This window comes from Grampus griseus, assembly GCF_964374135.1.
Source record: "Grampus griseus genome assembly, chromosome: 2".
NCBI lineage: Eukaryota > Metazoa > Chordata > Mammalia > Artiodactyla > Delphinidae > Grampus > Grampus griseus.
Genome location: NC_139018.1, coordinates 470,103 through 492,384, shown reverse-complemented (window position 1 = coordinate 492,384; position 22,282 = coordinate 470,103). Strand labels below are relative to the sequence as shown.

Sequence of the window (22,282 nt, the reverse complement as noted above, 5' to 3'; positions counted from 1 at the left end):
GGCCCACAGGGAGAGTGGGTCAGCCAGGCCTCAGGCTGGGGAGGAAGGCACTCGGAGCAGAAGGCCCAGCAGGTGCAAAGGCCGGAGCGGGAAAGGGCTCATCGGGTCCCAGACCCAATGCGTCAGGAACCATACTGGGCGAAGGCTCCGGGGTGCTACGGCAGGCCTTAGCAGCAGGGCCTCTGCGCTGTGGAGACAGAAGGCAGGGCCAGCCTGGAGGCCTGTGCTGGCCCCAGCCCCAGCTCAGAAGGGGACTGGAGGGGACTGAAGGTGAGGTGAGGGGCATACAGCAATACCCCCGTGCCTGTGGGGGAGGAGGGCTCTCGGGAGTAAGCTGCCCTGGCCCTTGTCAGGTGGCCACTGAGACAGCCTCCTGGGGTGGGGGTGCCCGGGTCAGAGGCCAAGTTCTGGAGAATGGGTTAGTTCCAGGGGGACACAGGGAGTGAGCAGCTGCTGTGCCTGAGACGGCAAGGGGAGCTGGGGGGGTGGGGGGGTGGGGGCGGGCAAAGGTGAACACCAGGCGGAAGGTGGGGCGTCAGGCGTGACCGCACTTCCTGTGGGCTTGGTGAGGGCTGGAGGGGGGCTTGTCTGGGGAGCACTTGGGATCCAGGGAGGCCTGCTTCCTTTCTCTTCATCACTTCTCTTTCCCTTCTTCTCTCCTTCCTTCACTCTGTCCTCTTTACAGCTTTATTGGTGTATAATTTCATACCGTAAAACTCACCTATGCACATTCGATGCTTTTTAACCAGTTCAGAGTTCTGCAACCGTCACCACAATCCAGTTCTAAACCATTCTCCTTAACCACAAAAATTCCCTCATGCCCATCTGCTGCCACTCCCCAGTCCTGGTCTCTTTCCAGGCCACCACTGACCTGCCTCCTGTCTCTGTACACTTGCTTTTCTGGACATTTCCTATAGATGAAAGGCACGTACAACATAGTGTTTTGCATCTGCCCTCCTCTGTGTCTGCGCTTCCTGGCACTTTGACCCGCCATCAGTGGTGCCGAGAGGGTTCCGTCCTAGGGCTGACTGCCCAGCTGGCGGCCTTTTGGGTTGTTTCGGTTTGGCTGTTAGGAACAGAGCTGCCTTGAATGTCCGTGAGTGGGAACACGAGTCCTCACAGGTTCCGGGCACTGGAACTGTGGGGTCGTCTGGTAGACAAGTCTAGCTCTGAAAGAACCGCCAAACTGCTTTCCAAAGTGGCTGTGCGGATAGTCCTTTGAAGACTGTCTCTTCAATGGCAGGAAGGAGAGGCTGAAGGTGCAGGGCAGAGGGAGGCCGGGGTGGGGTGGGGATGGAGGTAGGGGGTAGGGGGCTAGCCGGACAGACGATGGACTGGACGGGGAGGGGCCAGGCGGGGTATGCAGGCGTAGGTTTGAAGGGGGAGAGAGTCGCCGGCCGTCCGGGAGGAGCACCCGCCCGCGCGCTGCGGGGTTGAGCCGTCGGGGTACGTCCCCCGGTACCCGGGCGCTGGCCCCTGCGTCTCCGGCCTGGTACGCGCTGCGGGGTCCCAGGGCTTCCGGAGGCCAGAGAGGGCTTCCGGAGGCGGAGGGTCGCTCCCGCGTGTCGGTGGCGCCTCTCGGCCGCAGGGGGCACCCTGAGCGCCGCAGCTGACCCTCCGGCGGTTGCTAGGCTGCCATTTGGTGCAAGGGGCTGATTGGTGGGGTCCGGACGAGGAGAGTCAGGTGTTGCCGCGATTGAGTCGCGGAGGGCGGACCCCGCGAGGCTCTCAACGCCGATGGGTCCCCGACGCACCGGAAATGCTTCCGCACCGGACAGAACAGACAGCACTCAAACGCCGGGGGCACCGCTCATTGGGCAGGAGCTAGAGGCGCGTCTCAGCCTACTCGGCGGTTGGGCGCGGGCCCAGCAGAGGCGGCACCTGAACGGTGACTGGGCGCGGGGACGCAGCTCTCGCGGGGATTGGTCGCGGGGACGCGGCGGCGGCGGCGCGCAATCTGAGACAGGCGGGCGGAGGCTGCATGGGGCGGCGGCGGCGGCGTCGCCGGGTGGACCCGGCGGACGCGGCCCGGGCCCTGCCCGAGGCCATCGCCGCATTGAGTCAGACTCTGCCCGCCGGACCCAGCCCCGAGACCTTCCGCCGCGCCAAGTTCGACCGTCCGGAGGCGGTGAGGCCAGCAGGGCAGGCGGCTGGGGCCAGTAGGGCTCCGGGAGGACGCAGGGACGCCGCCAGCCCCGCTGACCGTCGCTCTTTGATCCTCGCAGGCCCCCGCGCTCTGGCGGCTGCTCTTCCGCGTGCTCTCGCCGCAGCTGGCCGACGGCGCCTCGGCCTCATTCTCCCCGGGTAAGGCCCGCCTTCCTGGAAGGCCCGCCTGGTAAGGCTCTGGCCCCGCCCACCCAGAGAGCCCCGCCCACTGCACGACCACGGGACAGCCCTCCGTAAGGCCCCGCCCACTGCCCCGCCTCCCCGATGAGACACCCCGTCCCCCCGCGTGAGCCTCTCCCCTTCCCGCCTCCAGGTTAGGTCCCAATGCCCCTGCTAGTCCCTTCCAAGCATGGTCTCTGCTCTGCGTCCCGCGGGGGTCCCTTAGGAGTCTGGGTAGCGTCACCTCCAGTGGGTGTCCCTCCTGAGCTGGCGTCTCCTACCGCAGAGGCCCAGGTCCGCTCTGTGAAGTTGGCGCTGCGCACCCAGGGCTACCCTAGGCGGGCCCTGGCACAGCTCCCGGACGACGGCTCCCAGGGCGGCCGCGAGCTGCTGCTGGCCCTGGCCTGGCTCCTGGCCCGCGGGCCCCTGCCCGAGCGGCTGCTGACCCAGAACCGCGTGCAGCTGGGAGACGAGATGCCCGTGTGCGAGGTGGGTGAGGGATGAGTGTGAGCCGCGCCCAGCCCGGGCGGGAATCCTGGGTGTGGGCACCGGACCGGCGGGGTCAGCCCTGTGGGGGTCAGTGTTGCTGCCCCGAATGCCCGGGTGAGCACACGGAGGCAGGTGAGGGCCGGGGACGTGCCCACAGGCTCCTGACCCAGCTCTTCCTGGCGCCCCCGGGATCTCTTGGCTCTCACTCCCAGGGGCTTCCTTTCTCTTTCCCCTTCGTGGTCTCTGCCTGGGGTGTGAGAGCAGTGCGTGACCCTTGCCCCCTCCCCAGTGCGAGGCCCTGGCCAGCCCTGGCCCTCCTGCCCCCAGCGTGGAAGCAGACGGCTGTGTGGACATCCGCCACCTGCAGTGGCTGATGGGAAAGCTGCGGTTCCGGTGGCGAAACCTGATGGCCAGTCAGCAGGAGCAGTGCGCCCTCCTGGGCAAGGTAGTGCCACGCATGCGTTGTCCACCCAGGGGCAGCTGTCCTCTGTGCTATAGAGGCCTGTCCAGCATTCCCATCTCAGGCTGGCGCCCAGCCTTTGGCTGAATGTGGGCCTTCCCAGGCCTGGCTGGGAGCTGACCTGTTGGGCACAGCCTGGGGTGGCCCAGAGCCTGACCCTAGGGCTCCATGTTGTCCAGGAGGGGGCCTAGAGCAGGTGTTGCTGGACATCTATGGGGCAGGGAATCAGGGGGGCAGGGAGCCTGCAGGGTCGACCTTCCTGTCCCCAGAACTCCCTAGAAGCTTCAGACTCTATGTCACTGAGCACCAAAGTGGGCCCTGGGGAGCCACTGCTGCCTGAACACGAGATGGCGAGGAAGGCACCCCCTCCCACCGCATCCTGGCTGTGGGCTCATGGGCGGTGGGCAGCTCCTGTGGGCTTCCGAAAGGCTGGTAGGGCTCAGCTGTTGGGGCACCAGGTGGCTGGGCAGGTAGCCCAGGGTTCGCACCAGCGCAGAGCTCTCTGGTGCTGGAACACCCCGCCTGGTGCTCTGCCCCTGGGAGAGGGTCTTTTGCTCAGCTAGCGTTTCCTGGGAGCCCTCACTGCCTCTTGTCTGGGCTCCAGCTGCTCCTCTGTGTGAGACATGCCCACCAGTTAGCCTCCCTGCTGCCTTCAGGCCTCACCTTGCTGGAGTGCCCTGTGTCTGTGTCCCTGCCACTGGCCTCACTGTTTGTGCCACCACATGGGCCTCGCACTTGATGAGCTGAGGGGGAAGCAGGGGCGCCCCACTCTACCTATACTGCACCCTGGGAGCTGGGTGGGGTGCCCCTCCCTCTGCATGGGCCTCCTGGTGGGTACTGGGCCCTGGGCCAGCCTCCCAGCAGTGCTGACTACTCTCCTGGGCCCGACCCTCTCTGAAGCGTTTCCTTATCTGTAAGGTCCTTGCCTAGTGCTGGCTGTGGGGAGGCGCCCACCTTCTCAGCCTGGGGTCTGCACTGCCTGTTTCAGATCCACTCATATACCCGTGGCTGCCACAGCGACCGCAGCCTTGGCCACCTGTCTGTCACCGAAACGGAGCTGCTCAGAGACCCGGAGGGTGGCCGTCAGGTGAGGGCTGGTGGGACCAAGGTGGGCGTGGCCCAAGGTGAGAAGGAGCCTGGGAGGGTGGGGGACCCAGACAGCAGACCAGCTTTGAGCTGTGGGTGTTAGCCAAGCTCACCATCTTTTTAAACAGTATCTATCTATCTATCTATCTATCTATCTGTTTGTTTATTTATGGCCGCGTTGGGTCTCTGTTGCTGCGTGCAGGCTTTCTCTACTTGTGGCGAGCGGGGGCTGGCTACTCTTTATTGCGGTGCGCGGGCTTCTCATTTCAGTGGCTTCTCTTGCTGCGGAGCTCTAGGTGCGTGGGCTTCAGTAGTTGTGGCACGCGGGCTCAGTAGTTGTGGCTCACGGGCTTAGTTGCTGCGCGGCATGTGGGGTCTTCCCGGACCAGGGCTTGAACCCATATCCCCTGCATTGGCAGGTGGATTCTTAACCACTGCACCAGCAGGAAGTTCCTTTTTTTTTTTTTAAAATACTTATTTTATTCATTTGGCTGTGCTAGGTCTTAGTTGCGGCATGTGAGATCTTTGTTGCGGCGTGCAGGATCTTCATTGCGGCATGTGGACCCTTAGTTGTGGCATGTGGACTCTTTAGTTGCAGCATGTGGGATCTAGTTCCCCGACGAGGGATTGAGCCTGGGCCCCCTGCTTTGGGAGCACGGAGTCTTACCTACTGGACCACCAGGGAAGTCCCCAAGCTCACCCCCTTGCCTATGTAGGAGACACGTGCAACCTCAGGGCCTCTCTTGCCCCCAGAGCAGCCAGTGCTGCTGTGTGTGTGCACGTGGCTGGGTACACTTTGGGCAGTGGGAAGAACACAGGTGTCTGGGCCGGGCTGGCAGCCAGCAAGGGGGGCCACTGGAATTAAGGAAGACTGTTCAAGGGTCCGAGCTGACGGTGTGGGTACCTTGAGCTTGGGCATGTGTCACCTGTTGATGAGGAGGTGGGGGTTGGCGCTGCCCCACACTCTACTGACCTTCTTTTCAGGAGCCCCCGTCCATCATCACTGTTTCCTTCCCTTGGGCTCGCCTGGCCAGGGGGTCCTGGGACAGGCCCAAGGCTGGCCATTACTTGTGCTGGGCCCTGGCTGGTCCAGAGTGTGAGGCTGGCAGTGCCTTGTCCTGGGACACTTGGCTGGGGAGGAGGGCTGAGGCTCAGGGCAGGCCCAGCAGATCCCGCCTGTAGAGCCGCGTGCTCCTCGGGGGTCTGCATCCCCACCGTGGGGTCAGGGCGGCCACCTGGGGGTGCCTGCCCGGCCTGCGCTCCTGGCTTTACCTGGGCGAGGCCGTGCTTGGCCCTGAAGGTGCGGAGGCCGCATCTGGGCGTCCTGAGATGCCCTTGGCTCTGTTCCCTTGCAGGGGTGACTCAGCAAGGCGCAGGCCTCCTGCCCCTGGTCCCCTCCCTGGTCTGAGTAGAGCAGAGGCTGTGCCAGCTCCAGCCTGGTGCTGCCTGGGACCCCAGCCTCTGGGGGGGGCCTGGGCGGGTACGACTCCCCTCCTCCTGGAGGGCGGTGCATGTTGGTGCGCCAGGACTGAAAACGGTGTGGCCAGGTGGATGGGGACAGTTGGCTTCCTTCCAAGGATTCTGGATGAGAAGCTGGTGGCGGCCTGGACCAGCCGACCTGAAGGGGCTGCGCTCTTGGGATGGGTCCCATGAGCTTCTGGAATGATCTCTTGTTGCCGTGTCAGTGGCCAGGCATGCTGTGGAGTGGCTGGGCAGCATCCTTGGTTACTGGCTGGGCCTGTAGTCTTCTTATATTGTGGCTTGGGACGCGGGGGTGTGGACACCCTCTGGGACTGTTCTTGGGAGCTGAGTAAGCTGCTCTTCTCACGGGCCAGCACGTGTGTGTAGCGGGGTGTGCGTGTGGTGTGGGCATGTGGGCTCCGCCCTCCCATGTCCGCAGCCCTCCCCCAGACCACAGGGCGATTCTCACCGCAGGCCTGCCTTCCCTGCTCCCCTGGCCATGGGCTGGGCCCTTGGCCTGGTGCTCAAGGCTGCCCCTGTCTGGCCCCCTGGCCCGGGAGCCCCTTGTCCAGCCATGTGCATCCCCTGGTTGCCTGGCGGGCATACTGGTGCGCATGGCTCGGGCACCAGCCTCTGTGAGTGGAGGCCTGGCAGGGCTCTTGTCTGGCCGTTTGTCCCGGCCCCAGAGCACACTCCTGGGCTCCCTTCTAGAAGGAGTGGTGCCGGAGGCTGGGTCACTGTGCTGGCTGCTGTGTTCAGAGAGGAGCACAGCGGGTGCTGGCCTGGGCCATCCCAGTGGGGCCCATCTGTCTCTCCGCAGCTTACCGTGGGCCCTTGGGGTGGACCGTGACTGGCCTTGCCCCTGTCCGGCTTCCCGAGGCCGCAGTGGCCTCAGCAGGTGGGACGGGAGCATGTGCCCGTGCACTGGACTGCGGGGTCTGCAGGTGCGGGGCTGTTCGGGCCGTGCCTGCAGGGTGGGGCTGGGGGTCTGCGCGGCTGTGTTCTCCACCCTGGTCCCCGGTCTGTCCTCCGTCGCCTCCAAGCTGGGCGCCGTGCAGCCTCTGCCCTGCCTTTGGGCTCCAGGGGACTACAGGGAGGGATTCCCAGAACCCGCCAGTCTCCCCCATCCGGGGCCTCCCTGTACACCCGAAGCCTCCGGGGTGCAGCCCTCAGTCAGCAGGGGATGTGGGGTGGAGCCGCAAGGGAGGGGGCACCAGGACTCAGCCGCCGACCCTGCGGGACCCACGCCTGTGGGGGGCTGGCGGGTCACTGGTGTGGTCAGAGGCCTGGTAGGCTTGGCCTGCTTGTGCTGGAGGCGAGGCTGCCCTGCCGTGCCGCGCCCTGTCCTGCCGTGCCGTGCCCTGCAGGGAGGTGGCTCAGCCCGCGGGTGGGCCGGGTGAGCCAAGGTGACTGAGCCAGAGACGGTGGGCAGGGTGTGCAGGGTCCCAGGCGCACTGGGTTCTCTGACTCTGCGGCCTTACTGGTTTGCGTTGCAGCTGCTGCGGAGGCTGGAGAGGGAGAACGCGCGGCTGCAGGCGGCCCTCGAGTGGCGGCGCCGGGAGCTGGTCTTCTGGCGGTGGATGGTCAGGAAGCCGTTCCACCCGCCTCCTGTCCCTCCCCTCCCCTCCCCTCCCCTGGTCTGACCACAGCGGCCCTGGGGTGGTGGTGGGGTCTTCTCATTTTCCACACAGGAAGAGAAGTCTCAGGGAAGCCCCCCACACCCAGCCCTGAAGCTGGTTTCACACCCAGGCCTGTGGGTTTTGTGTGTGTGGCTCTTTCCAGATGTCTGTCTGTCCCATCACCACCCTTCCCAGCTCCTGGGGAAGCCCAGACTTCTCAGGGGTCTTGGCCTTCCGGAAGCCTGGCCTTTGTGCCTCCCTGGCCTCCAGGCCCACCAGGGTGACGGTCACTGTCCAGCTTGGTCTGCGACCCGGGGGCGGGAAGTGACCCTGGGCCTCTGTCCCTGCCGGCTGGGGAGCTGGGCCTCTGGTTGTGAGGCCCGGGCCTGCCGCCCACCCTCTCACTTGGGGTCCCTCTCTGCAGGACACGGTCCTGGGCGCCTGCCCCCCTGAGGCCTCACAGCCCACGTTTCTGCCCAGGATCCCCACACCAGGGACTGGAGCGTTGGAGCCCCTGGTGTGGGAGCTGCAGGCCCTGCAGGGAGAGCTGCGAGAGGCGGTGGAGGCCCGGCGGGCGGCCTGGGAGGCCGGGGTGAGGACTTGGGGCCCTGGCCCGGGTTGTGCTCGGTGGGGGGCTCCCACGGTGGGACTTGCACCATTTGGTCTGTTTGCAAGGGGGGTGGGCTCACCTGCCAGACTCGGCTGCCGCCCCACCCTGGCCACCCTGATGCAGGTCTGTTCGTTATCCCAGGGCAGTTCTGGTGTCGTCCCTGCTGGCTTCCGCTCACACCATGTGGCCTTTTGGACCTGCTGGTGGACATGTGTGTCCCCCAGCCCCACCTGGGCGCCACCCTCCTCTCTCCATGAGCTGGACCGGGCGAGCACCGGGTTTGTGGCTGTGAGCAGTGCGCCACGTGCGCTGCATTGATTTCCTTTTTCTGAAGCATCTTAGAGTAAACTGCAGGCGTGGTTTTCCCCTCAGATACCCCTGGGGAGCATGGGTGTTTCCTGGGGGCCTGCAGCGTGGCTCGTTCAGGCCCTGCACGGCCATGTCTCCTCCGGCCGGGCCAAGCTGGAGCCCTCTGCCCTCTTGGGCAGTGACAGCTGGAGCAACGGTGATGTTTGCAGGCGGTTTCTCACAAGAAGGGGGGCCGGTGCTTGTCTGGGCTCAGGGCTCTTCACGCTTCCTTGTTGCGAACCACGGAGCAGTGCCCACTGAGGGTCGGGGTCAGGGTCAGGGTCAGGGCAGTTCCCTGGGGACACCGAGGGCACAGCCTCTTTGCGCTCCCTGCTGCCTGCAGGGTCTCTGGGATGGGCCTGCCCTGGGGGCCAGAGGTGTCCTCACCAGGTCGTGTCCTCGGCCTGGCGTCCCCTTAGCCTGGCGTCCCCTTGGGTCAGGGCCACCCCATGCCACCCCTCTGCGAGGGCGGTGGGAAAGTGGGAAGCCGATAGAGCAGAGGACATGCTGACCCCGCCTGGAGTGGTGGGTGGGGTTGGGGGTGGGTGCCCCGAGGGTCTGCACTCTGGGCTCTGAGCAGACCCTGCAGGACTTGGCCTGCTGGGGGCAGCCAGGCCCACTCCCCCTGCAATACCGCGGTGCAAGAGCTGGGCCTGCAGCTGGGTGGTCCTGAGGGCTCAGGCCCTGCAGGGCTGTCGGGGGTGATCGAGCTGCTGGCCCTTTCCCCGGGGCCCCACGGCCTCTGGCTTAGGGCTCAGATGCTCGGTGCGGGTGACAGAGCCTGGAGGAGCCGGGCCTTAGAGCTGGCGCTGGAGCTGCTCCTCTTTGGGCACTGGGAGGGGCCGCAGGACTGCTGGCGGCTGGGGCAGGGCTCAGGGAGAGCCGAGGCCCTGAGCCAGGGTCCTGGTGAGACTGGTCACCCTCTGCTCACTTGCCACGTCCCCTGTGCAGGTCGGAGGCCGTGGGCCCCAGTGGAGCGCCGCGAGGACGGCCTTGCGGGAGGCCGTGGGACAGGACCTGGCCGCTCTGCGGCAGGCCTGCGAGCGAGGCGGCGGCTGCAGCCTGGCCCAGCCCCACGGGCCCCACCGGCTGGTGAGGACTGAGGCTGGGGCGCCCGGGGGCCCAGGCCTGCGGGCCCCTGAAGTGATTGAGGCGCTGAGGAGCCAGGAGGCCCGCCTGGAGGTGGTGCTGCGCCAGCTCCAGGGCCAGTGTCGGCAGGAGCTGGCCAGGCTGGTGGGAGCCCCGCCCGGCCCCGTCTGGATCCTGCCACCTGGACGCTGACGTTCCCTGCTCCCGGGGGCACCTCCCTCAGCCTGGCTGGGCCTTGGAGGGGCAGATTCCAGGCCAGGTAACTGCAGGGGTGACACAGACACAGCCCCGGTGGTGCAGGCACACTGGGCCCTGGGCCCCGGGTCCCCACTTTGGGCAGTACCCAGCCCCGCGGCCTGCAGTGCTGGGGGCAGGCCCATTGTGGTGGCCGTGGGCATTCAGGATCTGGAGAAGACCCGGAAATAAATTGTGGAGGCCTCCTTGCAGGGCTGAGGCTCCAGCTGTCCCTCTGCCACCCTTCCGGGTCTCTGTCTGGGGAGGGGATGCTCCCCTCAGGTCCAGGGCGAGGGGTCCCTGGGCGGTGGTGGCTGAGGCTGGTCTGGTCTAGGGCTGCCCAGGTGCTGGACGGACAGGCATGGCCTGCAGCACAGGGTGGGCGTGAGGGCCCCGGGGATGCAGGGTCCTGGATGTACCCTTGGAGCACCCTCATCCTGGGCTCCCTTTGTACACCCCACCTGGGCCACGCCTATGCCTGGTGTGCGTGTGCGTGTGCGTGTGTGTGTCTGGGTTGGGCAGGGACGCCTGATGGGAACCTTGGGTAGTGGGGGGACTCTGCTCCGTTTCTGGGGGTGGTGTCCGGGGGGGGAGGGGGAGGCCACTGTGGACAGAGGGGGCTTTGTTCCCGCGACTGCTCGGGGAGCTGGGCTCCGCCCTGACAAAGAGCCATCTGTGTCGGGAGGATGCGCCCCCAGCTGCCAGGACAGGCTCCTCTCCTTCCCAGGAGGCTTGGCTTGGCACCTGCCCCGCCTCCCTTCCACCAGTGGACATGGCCTCAGCCCGGCCTCCCCTCTCCCCCAGGGCGCTCCACCCGGACCTGGTGCCGCCAGCTTAGGCCCCAGGGCCCAGCCACAACGCCTTCTCACTGGCCTTTGCTGTCCGCTTGGGGAGTGCTGGCTCACGCCCAGGGGCACTGGCCCCTCTGGGCCATTCTGGGCCTCCTTCGTCCCGGGTTGGGGCACACCTGTGGCGCCTCTGCACTGGCCTCGGGAGCACTGACCAGACCGGGGTCGAGCCGGCGCCCCTTCCGGAGTGCCCCCTGACCCTCTCCTCACAGGCTGGCCCCAGAGAGCCTCTGGCCCGAGCCCCTCCCTCCAAGGCCTGGCCCCCCTCTCCTAGCCCTGCTTATGGGCTCCCTGCTTGCTCCAGTCGGGTCCAGGGCACACGGGACTCAGGCCCCCGCCTGCGGCCCTCGAGTGTTTAAAGGCCCTTCTGGACCCCTGCTGCCATCCTCCTGACTGCCCCACGGGGCAGGTCCACTGAGGATTCCCTGAAGCCGGGATGGCCACTGGCCCTCGGGAATTGACGTTTGCAAACTCTGTGTCACGGAGCTGTCACTTCTCAGACTGATCTGTAGATTCAGTACAATTCAATCAAAACCACAAGCGTGTCTGTGTGTCTGTGGGACCTGGGCTGGTGATTCTGAAACACGAGGTGGAACCGGCCCGAGACGCCAAGCTGGGGGTGAGTGGAGCCGTCCGCGGTGACCCCGCGAGCCAGGAGCTTTCCAAGGCTGCAGGGGTCAGGCGTGGGCCCTGGGGTTTGGCTCCTACTGTTGCCGTGATAAGTTAGCGCTTGTAAGTTAGTGGCTCACGGCCCTGACCCTGCCTTCTGTGGGGCTGAGGTCTGGTGGGCAGGCAGGAGGCCCCGGGGAGAATCCACTTCCACAGTGGCCTCACGCGGGCTGTCATCTCCAACACTCCCCAGCCCCGCAGCCCCGCGGCCACTGCAGTCCCCTCTGCACGTACCAGGACAGGTTCACAGGCTCAGACCCTGCCCACCAACCCCAGACCCACGGGACAGACGGGGTGTGGGGCAGCGTGGGCCCACGCGTGCACTGGAGTCTGGCCTGGCTGCATGTGTGAGGACTGCACACTGGGGCTGCAGGGTTCCCCACCGACCCACAGACACAGCCCTGCAGGAGGTGAGGATGCCACGCTCCCCTCTGGAGTGGCTTCCTAAGACCACACGTCAAGACTAGGAACCTGTTCATTAAGAGACACTGTAAAGACAGCGGAAAGGCAAGGCTGAGCAAGCGGGAGTTTATCGCAACACCTGTAGCCCGTGAAGAACTGGTGTGGAGCAGATGGGGCCGTCAGCCCAGGGGCAGACACCGCGGAGAAGAGGAAACGGGAACTCAGATAAGTCAAACTGTAACCAGGAACGTGCAGGCGCGCTGTGCGGCCGCAGGTGGGCGGGGCACCGGGAAGGGGTGGGGCTGGATTCGAACTACCCCCGGGAAGCACACGGGCGCGTCTCGTGAGAGGCCCCCAACCCCCTCGGAGTCGCGGGGGCAGGAGCGGATGTGGGCGGTCCCTGCCGTCCGCCAAGGGGGGTGGGTGAGGGGGTGACGGGGACAGCCGGCTGGCCACACTGCAGCGGCTTCCTGGGATCCGGAGTCAAAAACCCTCAGAGTCTTCTAGAAAACACAGGCATGTCGCAGAAGGCCACACACAGGGCGGTCTTAAAACAGCCATGACTGGGGTAGGGAAGGGATTCTCATCTGCGGGGAAGCTCAGGACAGCGGGGCTGCCTTGCGGGGCCTTGTGGTCGTGGGTTTACCAACGGTTCCCACTCGCCCCCAGGGCACCTGTCCTTTGGGTGTGTCAACCACGATGTCAGAAACCGAGGAGCCGGTCCAGGTGCCTTCCCGCGTCACCCCCACCTCCACGGTCCTTTTGGTGCCCTACCCCACTACCCACTGGCCGGCCTCCCTCTCCCTTGTCCTTATCTGCATTGGTTGACCTTGGCTTGACCTTGGCTTGGGGGGCGTGGCTGGCTGGTCAGGACTGAGGCCCCCCGGGGCCCACCTGCAGCCTGAGGGGTATTCCCCGTGGCCTGCTGAAGTTCAGGTTTGGGTGGACGGGAGCATCTCTCAGTGGCATTTAGGAGACAATCCCTGTTGGCGGGCACAGTCGACGACCTTGGTCCGTAGGCCCCGGCACCCGTGTCCTCGCCTGTGGGTGTGGCTGGTGGCCATGAAGTTGTGCCTCTCGAGCTCCGGGGCCCCCAGCTGGGTCCTGGGTGCTGAGTGCAGCTGGGCGCCGGCCTCTCTGTCCTTCGCTGAGCTGGGCTGTTGCTCCTCTCATCCATCAGCCAGGATTCCCGAGGTGCCCAACGTGTGTCAGCCCCGGGGCTGGGTGCAGGGTCTAGGGGAGAGCAAACACCATAAACGAATATGCATCAGGGGGCGATGGCCCTGGCCGTGCGGGGTCAGGGCGCGAGGTGACAGAGTGGGTTGGTCAGAGGAGGCCTGCCCAGACAGTAAAGGAGGGGAGGAGAGGGAGCTGAGTGTCCCGCCCAGGAGGGTGGTCCAGGCAAAGGAAATGGCGTGCTTATGCTTATGCGGGGGCTGCATGGGGGGCGTCTGGGAGGGGGTAGGACATGAGCTCAGAGGTGGGGTCGCAGAGGGGCAGGGGCTGCAGGATTTTGTGCCCCAGGTCAGGATTTCGGAGTTTCTTCTGAGCGGGGTCGGGGCACCGTTCAGGGCCAGGTCCCGTCTTCGCTCCAAAAGGCCCCGTCTGCCCCTGGCGGGAGAGCTTCTGGGGTTCAGTGAGAAGGCGGTGAGGGGTGTTGGGCCGGGCCTTGGTGGGCTCTGGTGGACTTGGGGCCTGGGATCTGTTGCTGTCTTGGCCGTGGGGCTTGTGAGCTGGTGGCCCCTCTTTTAAGTTGTTTCTCTTCTTACCGTCTTCATTTACAATTCCCAAGTTTTTTCCTTCCCTTTTAGGGACAATTTTTTTAAATTGTGGTAAAAAAAACACATAACATTAAGTTTGCCATCTTAAGCATTTTTTAAAAATTGAAATACAGTTGATTTACAATACTGTGTTAGTTTTGGGTATACAGCAAAGTGATTCACACACACACACACACACATATATATATATATATTATATGTATATTTTTTTCTGATTCTTTTCCATTATAGGTTATTACAACATATTGAATATAGTGCCCTGTGCTGTACAGTAAATCCTTGTTGCCTTTTATCTAGATTGGGGTGGTCATTTCATGGTTAAATAAATTTGTCAAAGCGCAAAAAAAAAAAAATCCTTGTTCCCTATTTTATGTATAGTAGGACTGTATCTATGAATCCCAGGCTCCTATATCCTTCCCCACCCCCTTTCCCCTTTGGTAACCGTAAGTTTGTTTCCTATGTCTGTGAGTGTGTTTCTGTTTTGTAAATAAATTCATCTGTATTATTTTTTAGTTTCCACATATAAATGACATCATGTAATATTTCTCTTTGTCTGACTTACGTCACTTAGTGTGATGATCTCTAATTGCATCCACGTTCCTGAAAATGGCATGATTTCATTCTTCCTTCTGCCATCTTAACCATTTTTAAGTGTACAGTTCAACAGTGTTAAAATATTCACACAGCTGTGCTACAGATCTCCAGAACTTCTTACATCTTGCAGCACAGAAACTCTGTCCCCACTAAACACTAATTCCCCCTCCCCCAGCCCCGGGCCCCCACCATCCTTTCTGTTTCTGTGAATCTGACTCTTCTAGGGACCTCATATGAGTGGACTCACACAGGATCTGTCCTTTTGGGACTGCCTTATTTCACTGAGAGAAAGTCCTCGAGGTTCATCCATGTTGTAGCAGGCGTCGGGATTTCCTGCCTCTTTAAGGCTGAGTAATAGACCTCGATAGGCTTACCCCCCCCCCATCTTTCAGTGGACGTTTGGGTTGCTTGCAGCTCTTGGCTGTTGTGAAGAACATGCTGTGATGAATGTGGGTGTGCAGGCATTCCTGTTTTTACTTTAGTTTTAGAGGATCTCTGGGTCATCGAGAGCCAGACATGGCTTGATGGAGACAGCCGTGCAGTCCGCAGAGCCCCTGGGAGGTGAGCCCGGGGCGGGGACCAGATGGGGCGCCCTGGCTCGTCTCCCTTGGGAGGAAGGTAGCGGTGACTGTTAGCTCCCCCGAAGTTGTTTCTTGGGTCTGACTGTCTTGGCAGCCAGCATCGCCCTAACTCAGGGCTCCTGCCCTTGCTCAGCTCACGGCGCTTGCAGTGAGTGGCTCAGTAATATTTTTCACAGCACCTCTTGGTCCAAAGAAATACTTAACACTTCTGTGTATTGTGGCCAAAGAGCTTAATAAGTATTTAGGTACTAACAACTTAGTAGCAGTTTAGAAAACAAACCCCAAACCCCAAACAAACCAACAACACATGAATTGAAAAAACCCTTAATTCTTAGAAACTGCAATTACTTATCAACAGGACATCTGAAACTGTTAGACCCTACACACTTTTTCAAACCTTAATCACATTGGACACTGCCACCTGCATTACCTGATCCATGTGGATTTTTGCCTGGTGTTTGCTTTTTTATTTCAGCAACTGCTGTTAAACCAGCTTTGCAAAGAGATCTTAGAAAGGAAAGCAGTGCAATCCAGTATGGAAGCTCTGAGCTCAGTCGAATTACTCACAGTGTGTCTGGCATGCTCTGTGTCCCGTGTTGCCCTCAAAAATGGAGAATACCCTGTAGTGCCCCTGAGGATTCACTGCAGCACCCTGGGGTGCCTCGGCACACGGTTTGGGAACTGTGGCCCTAATCAACTCAAGTCTTCGTGTTTCCCTATTCTGTTTCTTTCCACTTTGTATTGTGTTTTATTGTGTTTTATTTATTTTACTTTATTTTTTTTTGTCGAGTGGCTTGTGGGATCTTAGTTCCCTGGCCAGGCATTGAACCCATGCCCTCAGGAGTGGAAGTCCAGAGTCCTAACCACTGGGCCGCCAGGGAATTCCCTGTATTGTGTGTTTAAAGCTGCATCCTCGAAGCTGTGTGTACAGCTCTTCGCTGCTTCTGCCCAGCAGATAAGGTCCCAGATTCACTACATTTACCGTTTCCTACACGTGGACACCCTGGCTGCCTCACAAAAGCCCCTGCTCTTGGGTGGACCTGTGGGAGCAGGGCTTTGGGGTGCACACCTGGAGCAGACCAGTGGGTTCTCCAGGTGGTCGGTTGGATGTTCCAGTCCATGGTCCCACCAGTTCCTACATCCTCGGTCCCTGTGACCCTCCCTCAGCATGTCCTAGCTTCTGCAGGTTTACTTGACATTTCTCTAATCATTGAATTGACCATCTTTTCATGCACTTGCTTAGTTTGGGGGCCTTCCTCTTCTGTAACTGGCTGGTCATATCCTTTAATTGTTGGTGTTTGGGGGCGGCTGACTTTCAAAAATTGCTTTGCAGAAGTTCCTTGAAAATTCGAGATATGAATCCTTCATTGGTTTTTTTGTGTGTGTGGTACGCGGGCCTCTCACTGCTACGGCCTCTCCCGTTGCGGAGCACAGGCTCCGGACGCGCAGGCTCAGCGGCCATGGCCCACGGGCCCAGCCTATCCGCGGCATGTGGGATCCTCCCGGACCAGGGCCTGAACCCCTGTCCCCTGCATCGGCAGGCGGACTCTCAACCACTGCGCCACCAGGGAAGCCCCCTTCATTGGTTTTACACATTATAAATATCATCTGCATTCTGTCATCTGTCTAAAAGTTTGCTCATGGTTTCCCTTTGTTGAATAGAAAATTTAAAGTTTGTTTTAATTGATTCATCATGTTTTTGCCTCTTGCTTTTTACAATTAACGTTTGAAGACATGCCTCCGTCTCTTGTGTCATATTCTCCTACATTTCCTTCTGTCAGTTTTTTCTTCAACGTTTAGGTCTTCTCTCCATTCAGAGTCCACCTCTGTGTGTGGTGTCAGGCAGGGGTCCAGGTCTCTTCCACGTGGTGAGCCAGTTTCCAACACCGTCTACACACAGACGAATCCTGTCCTCGTTGATCTGGGCCTTCTCCATACTCAGCTCCCATCTATCCTGACCTCCCTTCTGTTCCACTGGTCAGTTCATGTACTAACACTACGCTGCTTTTATCACCGTGTGTTTCATCAGGGTCCAACCAGAGGAGCAGAACCAGTAGGGGTTCTGTATGAAGAGATTTATTGCCTACTGTTGCTGGTGTAGGAAGATACTGTGATGATGGTAGTTTCATTATGGCCGTCTTGCTAACGCTTATTCTCAGTCTTCAAGGGCATGTAGCTAAGGTTCTCCATTAAGTATGGTGCTTGCTGTGCGCTTTTGGTACATAACTTATTATACCTTTTTTTTTAAAAGATTTATTTATTATTTATTTATCTTATTTTTACTTTTGGCTTGTTGGGTCTTAGTTGCGGCGTGCAGGATCTTTGTTGCCGTGTGCGGGTTTCTCTCTAGTTGTGGTGTGCGGGTTTTCTCTTCTCTAGTTGTGGCGCGCAGGCTCCAGGGCGCATGGACTCTGTAGTTTGTGGCACGCGGGCTCTAGTTGAGGCGCACGAGCTCAGTAGTTGTGACGCGTGGGCTTAGTTGCCTCGCGGCATGTGGGATCCTAGTTCCCTGACCAGGGATTGAACTCACGTCCCCTGCATTGTAGGGTGGATTCTTTACCACTGGACCACCAGGGAAGTCCCAACTCTTTACAGGTTTTAGAAAGTTCCCTTCCACTCTTATTTTCCTAGGAGCTTTTCTAGAATCATAACTATTAAGTGCTTTGTCTTTATTAATCAAGGCAATCATATGATTTTCTCCTTTACTTTATTGTAATGAATTACATTATATTAACACATCAACACCCTTTCCCAAGTCAAACCATCCTTGCATTCCCGTGAGAAGTCCCATTTGATCATACTATAACTTTTAAATATACAGTTGGTTTTGGTTAGCTAAAATTTTATTTAGAACATTCATATCTATGCTTGAAGTGAAATAGGTCTATAATTTTCTTTTTTTTCTTCATATGTTCCTTATTATGTTTTGGAATCAAGATTACATTGGCCTCATCACAGCCTTTGCCACCTATTTTCTGGGAAAACTTGTTAAGTTAGGAATTAACTGTTCCTTGAAACTTGAATTTTACAGAGCAAAGTTTTTGATTTTGATGAAGTCCAGTTTGTCAATTTATTGTTTGTGGACTGTGCTTTTGGTGTCATGTTTGTTTGTTTGTTTTTGACCAGCACCAGGTCGTGAAGATTTCCTTTTACATTACCTTCTAAAAGTTTTATAGTTTTACATTTAGGTGTATGATCCATTTTGAGTTAATTTTTGTATGAGATTTGAGGTTTAGGTTGAGGGTTTTTGTTTTTGTTTGCATATGGATGTCCAATTTAGTGAAAGTACTATCCCTTCTCTGTTGAATCACCTTCACACCTTAGTTAGAGCTAATTGGTCACATTCAACAAACAAGGAATAGAAAGGAACTTCCTCAACCTGATGAAAGGAATCTACCCAAACTCCACAGTTGACATAATACTTAATGGTGAAATATTGAAAGCTTTCCCCCAAGATCAGGAACAAGGCAAGGATGTTTACTCTTGTCTCTTCTATTCAACATTATATTGGAGGTTCCAGCCAGGGCAATTAAGCAAGTAAAAAAAAAAAAAGGCATCCAGGTTGGAAATGAAGAAGTAGAACTGTATTTGCAGATGATATTACAAGAACTTGTATATAGAAAATCCTGAGGAATCCACAAAGAAATATTAGGATTAATAAATGAGTTCAGCAGGGCTGCAGGATACAAGATCAATATGCAAAAGTCCATTGTATTTCTACGCACTAGCAGCGAATAATCCAAAATGAAGTTAAGAAAAACAATTTCACTTACAACAGCATCAAAAAGAATAGACTAGGAATAAATTTAACCAAATGTTGGGTAAAATTTGTGCTCTAAATACTACAAAACACAGGTGAAGGAAATTAAAGAAGGTCTAAAGAAATGGAAAAGACATCTTACGTTTATCACCAGATTGATCTATAGATTCAATGCAGTCCCTATCAAAACCTCAGACGGCTTTTTTCAAAAGTGACGAACTGATCCTAAAATCACATGGAAATGCAAGGGATACAGAATAGCCAAAACAATCTCAAAAAAGAAGAACATAGTTGGAGGAGTCACACTTCTCAATCTCAAAGCTTACCACAAGCTACAGTAATCAAGACAGTGTGCAGTTATACAGCAGAAACTAACACACCATTGTAAAGCAATTATACTCCAATAAAGATGCTAAAAAAAAAGAAGAATCCGCCTGCCAATGCAGGGTACACGGGTTCGAGCCCTGGTCCAGGAAGATCCCACATGCCGCAGAGCAACTATGCCCGTGCGCCACAACTACTGAGCCTGCGCTCTAGAGCCCATGAGCCACAACTGCTGAGCCCACGTGCCACAACTACTGAAGCCCGCGTGCCTGGAGCCCGTGCTCCGCAACAAGAGAAGCCACCGCAATGAGAAGCCCGCGCACCACAACGAAGAGCAGCCCCCGCTCGCCGCAACTAGAGAAAGCCCACGCCCAGCAACAAAGACCCAACACAGCCAAAAAAAAATAAATAAGTAAATAAATTTATATTAAAAAATAATAAAGTAGCGCACCCCACCCGAAGCTCTTTATCGCATTCATACGGCCTGAAGTTACCTATAAAATTATTGTTTATTTGAAAGAAAAAGACAGTGTGCGGGACTTCCCCGGTGGCCCAGTGGCTAGGACTCCGCGCTCCCAATGCAGGGGCCCGGGTTCAATCCCTGGTCAGGGAACTAGACCCCACATGCCACAACTAAGAGTTTGCATGCCGCAACTAAAGATCCTGTGTGCCGCAACTAAGACCCGGCACAGCCAAAATAAATAAATAAATATAAAAAAAGAAAAGACAGTGTGGTACTGTAATAAGAGTAGACATATAGACCAATGGAACAGAATTGAGAATCCAGAAATAAACCCTTGCATTTGTGGTCAATTGATTTTTGAAAGGGTGCTAAGACAATTCAGTGGGAAAACAATTTCACAAGTCTTTTCAACAAAGTCTTTTCAACAAATGGTACTGGGACAACTGGATATGCAAAAGAATGAAATTTTTATATGCAAAGGAAGTAAACTGGATCCTGTATTAGTTTCTTAGGGCTGCTGTAATAAATGACCACAAACTGGACGGCTTATAATAGAAATTCGTTCTCTCACAGTTCTGCAGGCTAGAGGTCTGAGATCAAGGTGCTGGCGGGGGTGGTTCCTTCTGGGCGCTCTGAGTGAGAATTTGCTCCTGCTTCCGGTGGTGGCCAGCAAGCCTTGGCACCCCTTGGTTTGCAGCTGCATCGCTCCAAGAGCTGCCTCTGTCATCGCATGGTCTTCTTTCCTCTGTGTATGTGTCTGTGTCTTCAAATCTCTCTTTCCTTATAAGGACACTAGGCATTGGATTTAGGGCCCACCCTACTCCAATATGACCTCAATTTAAGTTGATTACATCTGCAAAGACTCTATTTCCAAATAAGGTCCCACTCACAGGTACTGGGACTTCAGCATATCTTTTGGGGCACCATAATTTAACCCATAACAGATCCCTTTCTTACAGCATCCATAAAATTTAACTAAAAATGGATCATAGACCTAAATGTAAAACCTAAACCTATAAAATTCTTAGAAGAAAACATGGGGGAAAATCTTTATGACTAGGGTTAGGCAAAACCTTCTTAGATATGATACCGAAAGCACAAGCAACAAAAGATGAGATAGATAAACAACTTCATCAAAAGGTTTTTTTTTTTTTAATATTTATTTATTTATTTACTTTGGCCGCGCTGGGTCTTAGTTGCGGTAGTGGGATCTTCGTTGCGGCGTGTGTCATCAAAAGTTTTTAAGCTCCAGAGGACACCATCAAAAAAATTGAAAAGACAACCCACAGAATTGGAGAAAATATTTTCAAATTACATATCTGGTAAGAGACTTGTATACAAAACATAAAAAGAATTCCTTCTTACAACTCAACAATAAAAGGACCATAACGCAATGGAAAAATGTGTAAAGAATTTGAACAGACATTTTCCGCATATAAATCCTGTATGTGTTTTGTTAGATTTATACCCAAGTATTTAATTTTGGGGGGAGCTAAAGTAAATGTTATTGCTTTAAAAATTTTGGTTTTCAGTTGTTTGCTTCCAGTAGAAGCAGGATTGAAGTTGTTTTGACCTTGTATCCTGCAACCTTGCTAACCTCACTTATTAGTACTCAGATTTTTTTTTTTTGGTAGAACTTTTGGGATTTTCTACATAGACTTTCATGCCATCTACGAATAGAGTGAGTCTTATTTCTTCCCTTCTATTCTGTATGTCATTTATTTAGTTTTCTTATTTTATTGCATTGGCTAGGACTGCTGGTACAATAGCAGATAGTAATGGATAGAGTGGACATCTTTGCCTTGTTTCTGATCTTAGGGCAAAACACCCAGTCCTTCATTATTAACTAACATGTTAGTTGTAGTTTTGTTTTGTCTCTTTTTTTTTTCTTTTTAGATACCCTTTATTAAATTTAGTAAAATTTCTCCTATTTCTGGTTTGCTGAGTATTTATCATGGATGGATACTGAACTCTGTTGAATGCTTTCTATGCATGAGTTGATATGATCACATGGTCTCTTCCTTAGATTGTTGATACGGTGGATCACACTGATTTATTTGCTTTCCTGAGATAACCTCCCTTTGGTTGTGGTGTTTCTTTGTTTTTATTTTTTACGTTGCTTGCTTCTATCTGCTAGTATTTTGTTGAGAATATTTGTGACCTGACGGCGTTGGACTTTCTTTTCCCTTGTGGGTTGGGTTTTCCTGGCTCTTCATATGCAGAGGAATTTTGGATTGTATTCTGCACATTCAAAGGTATGCTATGAATATGTGGCCTTGTTTACACCCTATTGAGAGTGGTGATATTTTTGTTTTAGCATGCAATCAACCCAGTTGGGTTCAGGCAGAAAATTCCAAATAGCCTTCTGTGGGTAGTGGTTTCAACGTCAGTTCTGTTTTCAAAGCCTTTGCAGTGTTATTTGAATCCGTCCTGTGTGGGCACTGCCCAGTGGCCAGTGTGGGACTCGTGCAGTGCTGCGTCCTGTAGTTCAGTCCTCGGACTCAGGGTGACACTTGGGACTGGACCCGGGCACACGTGGCTTGGGGTTGAGCCCAAAAGTCATGAACAGCTTCGCGGGTTGCCTTCTGGAGCCCCTTCTCCGGCATGCCTCCGTTACTTTCGGGCTCCCTGGGGCTCCCCTTTCCAGTCCTCTGGCAGAAGTTGGGGGCTTTAGTCACCCCACCCTCCTGCACACTCCCCCTCACTGTGCCTGCATCTTGGGAAAGAGAGAAGGGCCTGGCTCTCCCCGTCTGCTCGAGGCAACTGGGTCCCACCCTCTGGGACCACGTCTCCTCTGACTGGAGAGGAGGGTCTTCTCCCTAAAAAGGTGCCTATGAACCCTGATGCCTTGACTGCAGCCTGGGTGGAGGTAGGATTGCCCAGGTGCCCCGAAGCAGCAAACGGACCCCCCCCTCCCAATCTCTCTTCTCCTAGTCTCTCTTCTTTCCCTCCCTGAGCCAGAACTAGGGGGCCCCTCCTGGAGCTCTCTGTCCCGGTCGTGTCCCCATGTCTGGCTTCTGGACCAGGCAGAGTCCAGCCTGGGGATTTGGGGGGAAGATCCAGACACTCACCGCCAGGTTGGTGGTGCTTCACATTCTCGTCCTCCCCCCAGGCTGCTCAGGCTTCAGAGCCCTCAGTA

At 56.7% G+C, this 22,282-nt stretch overlaps 1 protein-coding gene across 3 annotated transcripts; it reads left to right on the top strand.

Annotated features, from left to right (window-relative positions):
* Positions 1 to 1,981: 1,981 nt before the first annotated feature.
* Positions 1,982 to 11,047, top strand: TEDC1 (tubulin epsilon and delta complex 1; the record flags this gene model as incomplete). Of its 3 annotated transcripts, XR_014296237.1 has the most annotated exons (9): positions 1,982 to 2,128; positions 2,226 to 2,304; positions 2,612 to 2,814; positions 3,104 to 3,259; positions 4,263 to 4,361; positions 7,318 to 7,404; positions 7,865 to 8,032; positions 9,350 to 9,746; positions 10,526 to 11,047. XR_014296237.1 is itself a non-coding variant. In XM_082646882.1 (8 exons), 8 exons carry the CDS (start codon positions 1,982 to 1,984, stop codon positions 9,677 to 9,679), a joined length of 1,269 nt encoding a protein of 422 aa, XP_082503008.1. In that variant the 3' UTR covers positions 9,680 to 11,047. The 3 variants fall into 3 exon arrangements, 2 of the variants coding, with proteins under 2 accessions (XP_082503008.1, XP_082503009.1); XM_082646882.1 differs by having other exon boundaries at positions 9,350 to 11,047; XM_082646883.1 differs by lacking the exon at positions 10,526 to 11,047 and having other exon boundaries at positions 7,921 to 8,032; positions 9,350 to 9,635.
* Positions 11,048 to 22,282: the final 11,235 nt, after the last annotated feature.